Raw genomic sequence first — 8,471 nt, forward strand, 5'->3', positions numbered from 1 at the left:
CACCCAGCGGGGCTGCCCAGTCCACTTGCTGACCTCTGGGGAAGCCTGTCTCTCCCAAAGACTCCCCGAGTCCTCCCGTCACCCACAATAGCTCTGATCATCCTCAGGGCGGCAGAGGTGGGAGCGCGGACCCGCAGGGGGCAGACGGGATTCCGAGAGCGGGAAACCCCTGATGGATAAACAGCTTGGACGGGCCTGGAGCCCAGCGCGGGGCCCCGGGACCCCGGTGAAGAGAGCTCCGAGGGCTGGGCCGCCCTGGACCCCGCGGCTCTGGAGACCAGCGAGCGGGAGAGAGGTGCGCACTACGGACAAGACACCTGGTGTCCAGGAAGAGACTCCTCCTGGGGGAAATCGCGAACCTGAAGCTCCACTGATGGAGGCCGGGAGCCGGGTGGCCGGCTCCGCGCAAGCAGGGGACCACAGGGTCAGCGGAGGGTCCCGGGCGAGCGCGGCGGACTGTCGGGGTGCGGGACCAGGGCTGCGCCTGACTCCGCCTGTCTCTCGCCAGCGGTCCAATTCCAGGCGTCCTTCCCCGCGCGTCCCCTCGTTCCTAGCCCCTCCCTGGGCCCGCCCAACAGGATTCCCAGGAGCCCAAAATAGCTGCTCTTCCGACTCACCTGCTGGCCTCCCGCGGCCAGAGCAGACGTCATCTTCTGGGAAAGGGTCACCAAGCCTCCCTCTAAGATGGACGGGACCCCGGGTCGGCCTGGATCAAGGCCCGCCTCCATCTGGGTCGCTGCGCGCGGAGCAGCAGTGTCTTTCCTCTCGGAACCCCGTAAGGCCACTCGCTACTGGTTCTCGTTCCCCTTCCGGGGACCCTCAGGCTCATTACGAAGACTCAACAACCATTTCCCAAGTGGTGCGGGCTTGCTGGGGAGGCCTTTCCCCGGAGTCCCGAGTGCCCGCCCCAAATCAGAGCCAGCACAGACTAGTTTTGGAAGCCAGCGCCTCTGCAGAGTGATTTCTGTCGCCCTGAGCTTGAGTATCGGCCCCACGCGTTTCAGGGTTGTCTGGGGCTCTGAAGCTCCTTGTCCCGAGCCATTCTCACCTCCAGTCTGAGTTAAGTACTGGCTTCCAGGCTCACCTGCACCAGTTCGGCTGCAGCCGGCAGCAAGAACCTCCGACTTTAGATTGCCCTGCCACGCAGCCCCTGGGGTTGCGGGTGGGGTGCTGAGGCAGGGGTGTGGTCCAGCCCTCCCCAGGAGGCCCAGGAAAGCACTCACAGCTCGCTCCCACCTCTCAGGACCTCAGTTTCCAGGTGGCCTAACGAGCTGTTCTTGGGAACTGAAATAAGGAGCATTTATTCAGCAAATGTTTCCTGGGCGGGCGCTATGATGGTGAGCGGCCCCAGCTTGTGGTTATTACAGCTCCAAAGATTACAAGGCTGTTAACTGGGGCAACCTCTCTGGGCCTCAGTTTCCTCCTTTATACAACAGGGCTAATTGTATCTTCGATGAGTCAACAGATAGATGTAAACCGCTTAGAAGCCTGTTGGCACAGTTTTCAGTGATCATTAACCTTTAGCAATTTTATTATCATTTCCTAAGGACTTGTCCCTGAAATCCAGTTGAAATGGCTTAAATTGTTGATACCTAAAGAGATGGTTTAGCAGAATATCCACTCTCAAACTGAACTAAATAGTAAAGGAAGAGAACGAGATAGTGGGGAAATGTGGGTGAAAAAAAAATAGAGCCCAGCCAGTGTTGCTCAGTGGTTGAGCCACACCTATGAACCAGGAGGTCATGGCTTCATTTCAGGTCGGACACATGCCCAAGTTGCGGGCTGGATCCCCCATAGGGGGTGTGCAGGAAGCAGCCAATCAATGATTCTCTCTCATCACTGATGTTTCCATCTCTCTCTCCCTCTCCTTTACTCTCTGAAATCGAGAAAAAATATATTTTAAAAAAGAATAGAAAGAAAAATGGCAGAGAGGAAACACAATGAACAATTGTGGAAATAATCTAAGAAAAGTGAAGAAGATGCTGATGTGGGGGTGGGCCCAGGACTATGATAGGAATAATGAGGGTTCTCTGAATAAATTATTCCTAGGTGTTAAAGAATGAAAGGGGACAGGCCGACCTGAAAGAAATTTACCTATGCATTCATCGCGTTTACCTGTTGTTTCTTGCTAAGAGCTGATATCCCTTGGGCCACTTCATCCACTTCCCCAAGGAACATCTTTTGAGCGAGAGCGCAGGTATTCCTTCTTATATCTTGGGGGGAATAACCGATTAAATAAATGCTTACCGACCAACCTACTATGTGCAAGACACCAGAGGAAGGGCAAGGATACACAGCCCTGTGTATGCCACAGCCTCTCGAACCGGGCGTGGCAAGGCCTGAATTCTGCAATGACACCCTCTATCCCAAGCCTGGAGCAGTCATCCTTCCAAGGAGGTTTTAGGAAGCCAAGCGCAGCGCAGGGATGCTGCGGGATCAGAGAAACCGCCCACGATGCGTAGGGCTTCACGCTGGGTCATTGACAATTTATATAAAAGACTCAGGTGATCTCATTCCATCGTTCCCTCCTCCCCAGAGAGGTGGGCTGCATTTTGACTAGGAAGGGGCGGGGGGACTGGATGGCTTACTAACGTGCTAACGAACCCCGACAGACAGTAGGCGGTTGATGCTCAGGCTCTGGCAGCACCTTTCGGGGTGTAAGCGTAGCTAGAGGACCGGCCGCCCAGCTTCCAGGGTCAATTTCGGATACCACAGCCGCTCAGCCTGGGACCCCCGGGCCCTCCTTTACCTCGAGAACCCGGGGGGGGGGGGGGGGGCTTCTGAAGCCCCGGGGACCTCCGGATTCCTTCTCCACCCCAGAGCGGGTGCCAGAGAACTGCAGATGCTGCCCGCAGTGCCCCGCAAGGACGTGCCTTCCCGTCGGGCACAGAGCGCTCCGGGACAAATTCCCCGCAGGGATTCACCGGAACCGCTGCAGGGGGTGCGGGGGAGGGGTGGGGCAAGTTGGGGGAGGGGCGCAGGGCTCAGGGAAGGGAAAGTCGCTCCCGGAATTCGGAGGATTCATGTCATGGACCCTGGGTACCAGGGCTGGCACCGGCCGGTGACCTGGACCATGATCTGAGGGGGCCTTGGCCGCGGCGCGCTGGAAAGAGGGAGGCGGGCGGCGGCGGCGCGAGGGGCTTGGAGGGGCTCAGTTCTCACCCTGGGAAGGTGGTGCAGACGCTTCCTATTGAGGGGTCCTTCCTTCCAAGTAGCAGTCTCAACCGGGCTGTCGGGGTAGCCATAGGCAGCGGAGCCTTAGGCTCCCAACACCCCGAACGCCACGCATTCGCACGCGCCCTTCAGCGCCGGAAGGAGCACCTTTGGGCCCGACGCCGAGGCGCTGGGAATGGGGACACTGTCCAGGGCGGGGACACAGCGTCCGCGGAAGCACACTGCACCCGGAGGGTAGCACAGGGGCCCGGATTCCGCGCACCCTCCTACTTTCCGTGACCCACCCCCGGCCCACAGCACAGTCTCTCTCCCACGCCATTCACACCCACACCCTCCTCCCACCACCGCAGTCCCGAGGGCGTTTAACTAGAGTCCACCCAAAACAAGTAAATCTTTAATTTTTCTCTCAAATACTTTGAAACTATGTATACAAACAATTCTTCAAACTCTATTTCCCCGTCCCGCCCCCCTCCTTCCTGCCCGTTGTCGTTTTCTGGGGTTGCCACGCCGCCCGGAACCGCGGAGGTCAGGCGCTTTGGGTGCCTCGGACAGGGCCGGGCCGCTCGCTTCTCCCCCTCGAGCAGCGAGGTTGGGGGTCTCCGGGGGTTTGGGGTGGCTAAGGGGCCTCGGCCGGGCTGAGGGTCAGTCCTCCGGTGAGTCCGGAACCGACGCGCACCCGAGACCCCGGCTGCAGCTTCGGGCTGCACGGGAAGGCGTGGCCGAGTCGGGGTCCCAGGGGGAAGGGGCGCCCGCCTGCGGTGCGTGGTCGGCTCCCGGAGGGTGGTCAGGCGCCCGGTTTGGTCCCCGCGCCCCTAGAGGGCCGGCCACGGCTTCCCGATGGCCTGGATGTGCTCCTTGGCCTTCAGGCGCAGCGCCGCGATGCTGCTGTTGCGCGGGTCCGCCTCGTCCAGCGGGAACTTGTCCCCGAAGCCGGGCGCGCAGGGGTAGGCGGGCGGCGGCGGCGCGAGGGGCTGCGGGCCGGGGCCCAGCGGCGGCGAGTTCAGGAAGGGCGGCGGCGGCGGCGGCGGCGTGTAGCTGGCGGGCAGGCTCTGCGCCGGCAGCCCGAAGCCCGGCAGGCTCTGCAGCGCCGTGGCGCCCCCGCCCGGCAACGGCGGCCCGAGCCACGACTCCAGCTGCAGGGCGCCCCCCGCCGGCCCGCCGCCGCCGCCGCCCGGGCCCGCCCCGAGGGGCGCCAGAGCCGCCGAGGGCGGGGAGCGGCTGAAGGAGAGGAGGGGCGAGTCCTGCAGCTTCATGGACGACACCTCCAGCTTCTCCTGCCGTCGCCACTTGGCCCGTCGGTTCTGGAACCACACCTGCGGAAGGCGGCACAGCGGCGTGGAGCTGTAGCCCAGCCAGCTACCCCCCCCCCCCCACCCAAGTAAAACTGGGGCGCGGCCATCTCGCACCTACTTCTTTCACCCCCACCCGTCACCCCCACTCGCATTATCCGTCCTCTTCCTTCTCCTTTCGTCTCTTTCTTCCTCCTCTCTTTCCTCTGGGTCTCCTTGTCCCACACTTGTCCCTGTGTATCTCACCTATGGCTGTGGTTGTATCTGTTTCCAAAAAAGTGAAGTTAACCCTGGAATCAGACCGTGGGGCTTTAGAACCCAGATCTCACCCATTTCTGTGACCTGCTGGTTGGCAGCCGCTCCTGACACTGCGTTTTGACTCTGCTTCCTCCCTGTGTGGTTCAGCTCTCAGTAGCCACCCCCCCCCACCCCCACCCCGGCTTTCTGTGCTTTACCTACCTTTTGTCGTTGTTATAAACATGTATATAAACCAAATACGCTAAGGCTAAGCACTGTAACTGGCACCACTGCATGCTAAGGCACAGCCATTTCCACGAACAACTGGTGACGATAACTATTAGAAAAGTGTGAGTTAGTTTTATCCTAAGTATATTTGAGTTGCTGCCTTGATAAGATTTTTATTTTTATTTAATTGATACTCATTTAGAATTTTTGATATTACTTACAAATGGCTTTTGATGATTATACTAGTTCATTATATCTACTTTTACTTTATGGAGCTGGTTCTGACATTACCCTAAGATGGGTTCAATGAGTTCAAGTCTTTTTTTCCCTTTACATATGGAAAGTGCATGCCAGAGTGAAGTCTGGTCTCTTAACAATGAAACATCCATTCTTGATTTGACAAAATCACAAGAAAGGGTGCAGTTAGGGTTTCACTACAGTTAGCATCCTCAGAAACAAACAATTCTTGGAGAGGATTGGTCTAGCTTAGAGGAGTATCTAGAAAGAACTTTGGACAAACTGGTGGCTTCAGTGTTATTTTATGAAGGGAAATGGAGGGTAGATATGACTTTAGAGACTTTATAGGGAGAAAGGGTGGGGAGGAGCATCTCCAGGGGAGCTGAGAAAAGAGTCACCAGTATATGAGCCAAGCAGGGCAAGTGTGCGTAAGGCTGGGATTTGGGGGAAAGGGAGAGGAAGAACAAAAAATACGTGCCCCGCCCCCTTCCCACAACGTATTCACCTACATATCTGAGGCTTCGATTTCCCCAGAAACAGGAGATGTTTGCAGATAACCCGAGAAAAGAGAAACACTGGCTTGGGTGAGGGTTCCCATCCCGCGTCCCCTGCTTCTCAGGATGTCCCACTCCATCCCCCAGAATATCAGCCAAGGTCTTCAGATGGATCCTGTATCCCCAGTTGGAGGGCTAAAGACCTGGAAAGTCAGCTCTTATACTGCTGCCTCAACACAGCTGAGACCCTGCTTAGCAACCCACCCCCATCTGATTACATTGTAGCCCTGCATTAAGCACCCACCATACTCTGGACACGGCTGGCCCTGTGGTCACAGAGAAGTCACGGACACTGTTCTCAAGAGGACAAGCCAGAGGACAAGTGAAGAGGGAGGAAGGAAAGTGGGACAGAGGCGGCAGCAGGTGTGAAGGCAGCCCCTGATGGGCCGGGCCTCTATTCTGAAGGGCACTGGGAGGCTTGGCGCAACTCTTTCTCACCTTTCACTTGATGCTTTTCCTCTTCCTATGGCTGGGGCCAGCCGCCCTCCCTGGACAGCAGGTGCTAATATGTCCACCCCTCCCATGACACCATTGCAGCATCACTGCCCCACTTTAGGAGAAATGGAACTGTCCTTGCTAGTTAATCCTGAGCACCTTAGGGAACTATGTTTTAAAACAATAACATCTACTCGTTACTTTAAACCCTCAAATTGAGCAGAAGAGACAAAGACAAGAGCTTGTCCCCTTTTACTTTTAAGACAAGGCTGAAAGCCCCCAACCATCTGAGAATCTCACTTCCTGGAAACACACACACACACACACACACACACACACACACACACACACCATTTAGCTCCCCTGCCTTTCAGATGCAGTGAAACTTGTTCCCAGTGACTCCTTTCAGGCCTCTGTAAACTCTCCCAATTTGGAAATCCTCCCAGATTTTTCACAGATGACTAGCAAATATTTAAGGCTTTCAAATATTTTAATGATCAGGGATTAAAGATAATTCAGCTTTAATTAAAGCGAAAACCCCTTTACGACAAAAAGAAAGGGCCGCTGCAGCAGGAAGCTTGGTTGGATGTGCACCAGAGAAGCAAAAGTCAGGCCCTTAAATAAATCCCCGGGAAGTTTCAACGGCGAGGCGCCAGGCCCCTCGCAGGAACACAGGGTTTGGGGTTTTAAACAGAGTGCTCACAGCTGGCGACTAGGGTGGCATTGGGGTCCCAACCTGGTGACCCCCAGCTGCTGCCTACATTCCCTCTCTGCTCAGTACTCACCCCTCTACACACACCCCATCCTGGCTGCGACTAATGAGCGGTCCTTGCCCGCCCGCGGTCCCGATTCCTCTCTTTAGCTCCGAAGACGGAGACCCCAGAGGGGATGTGGAGCTGCTAACTGGCACTGAGCGCCCCAAGGACAGCGAGAGGCACGTGGAAGAAGAGCTGTGACGCTCGTTTGGGGCTCTGGCCAGCCAAGCCGAGGAAGGCCAATGGGGAAAGTGGCATCATAAATGCCGGGGATTCAAGGGAGCATTGGCTGCAACTCGGACTACTCCCCCCCCCCCCCCCCAACACACACATACACACAGGGACGACCTGGGCGCTTTACCTGGACCCGGACCTCGGGGAGGTTGACCTTGCCCGCCAGCTCCTCGCGGCTGTACACGTCGGGGTAGTGGGACTTCTCGAACGCTCGCTCCAGCTCGTGCAGCTGGTAGGTGGTGAAGGTGGTGCGGTTCCTCCGGTGCTTCTTCTTGGGCGGCTCCTCCTCCGACAACTTCGCGTCGCCCGCGGGTCCGACGGGCAGCCCCGGGCTCGGCCGCGCCTCCCCGGACTCCTTGGGGCAGTAGGGGCGGGGGCCTGGGACCGCGGGACCCCGGAAGGTCAGAGACACTCCCGGGAGTCTCCCTGGACCCACCCCGCCTACCCTAGGGCACTGGCAGCCCGTTGCGGGCTCCGGGATGACCCGGCGGGAGGTGGGGGGAGGAGGGGGGCGGTCCGGGTGAGGGCTGCGAGGCGCCCCTAAGCTTTCTCTGAGCTCACATTGGAAGCTCCTGCTATCAAACCCGCACCCAGGCGCCTTGATAAACATTAAGGCAGGGCGCTCTGTCCTGCGGCGTGTCTAAGTCTGGGCTACCCGGGGGCTCGCAGCAGCCCGGGTGCGCACTCACCTTCGTACTCCGGAGCGGGCGGCGGGGCTGGCGGCGGGCAGGGCTGGGCGCCTCCCGCGGGCGCCTTAGGGCAGGCAGCCCTGGCGCCCGGCCTCCGGTCTCGCTCCTTGGTGCCCCCGGCGCCCGGCTCCGCTGCGAAGGAGCCGAGGATCCCGTGGTCCTTGGTAAATCCCAGGATGGCTTCGATGCTGTGCAGCCGCGAGGTGCTGCCGCCCGGGCTGCGGAGCAGGTGGCCAGCGAGCGAGAAGCTGCCGTCGGCCATGGCTGGGGCGCAGCCGGGCAGGTGCATGGGGAGAGCGGGGGGCAGGAGGGCGCGGCCCGCGCTCTCGGCAGCGCCGTCCGCTTCGGAGACAGAGAAGAGGCTCGAAGACAGTGCTTCCCGTGCGCGGCGTCCAACCCGATGGCTACCAACCCAAGGTCAAGCTCGGCGGGCCCCGCCGACAGAGCCGCGCTCGCTGGAGGAGGGCGAGCGCTCGGCCCGCGGCCGCCTGGGTCCCCCCAGGAGTCGAAGGGGCGACTCCCGGGAGTTGGGGCTCCGGGGGCTAAAGGCTGGGGACCCACTCACCCTGGCTCCTCCCCTCTGGCTCCCGACCCAGTCCCCCGCACCCCCGCCCCGCAGCGGGCGGATCCCCCGGGCGG

At 59.2% G+C, this 8,471-nt stretch overlaps 1 protein-coding gene across 1 annotated transcript; it reads right to left on the minus strand.

Moving 5' to 3' along the window:
- Nucleotides 1–3,986: 3,986 nt before the first annotated feature.
- Nucleotides 3,987–8,121, minus strand: RAX (retina and anterior neural fold homeobox). Its single transcript, XM_070421531.1, has 3 exons — nucleotides 7,833–8,121; nucleotides 7,271–7,521; nucleotides 3,987–4,487 (listed from the first exon to the last, which is right to left on the minus strand). The coding sequence occupies exons 1-3, from the start codon at nucleotides 8,119–8,121 to the stop codon at nucleotides 3,987–3,989; spliced, it is 1,041 nt and encodes a 346-aa protein (XP_070277632.1).
- Between the last annotated feature and the right edge of the window lie 350 nt (nucleotides 8,122–8,471).

Source organism: Myotis yumanensis, unplaced genomic scaffold, assembly GCF_028538775.1.
Source record: "Myotis yumanensis isolate MYYU_CA2020_CCGP unplaced genomic scaffold, mMyoYum1.0.hap1 SCAF_7, whole genome shotgun sequence".
In the NCBI taxonomy this organism is placed as follows: domain Eukaryota; kingdom Metazoa; phylum Chordata; class Mammalia; order Chiroptera; family Vespertilionidae; genus Myotis; species Myotis yumanensis.

Bases quoted from the DNA above. Each gene is read 5' to 3' on its own strand.
- RAX (XM_070421531.1), bottom strand. From the start codon at position 8,121: ATGCACCTGCCCGGCTGCGCCCCAGCCATGGCCGACGGCAGCTTCTCG. The intron at 7,522-7,832 runs GTGAGTGCGCAC...CCGCGGTCCCAG, and splicing joins GCCCGCTCCGGAGTACGAAG to GCCCCCGCCCCTACTGCCCC. The intron at 4,488-7,270 runs GTAAAGCGCCCA...CGCCTTCCGCAG, and splicing joins TCCCCGAGGTCCGGGTCCAG to GTGTGGTTCCAGAACCGACG.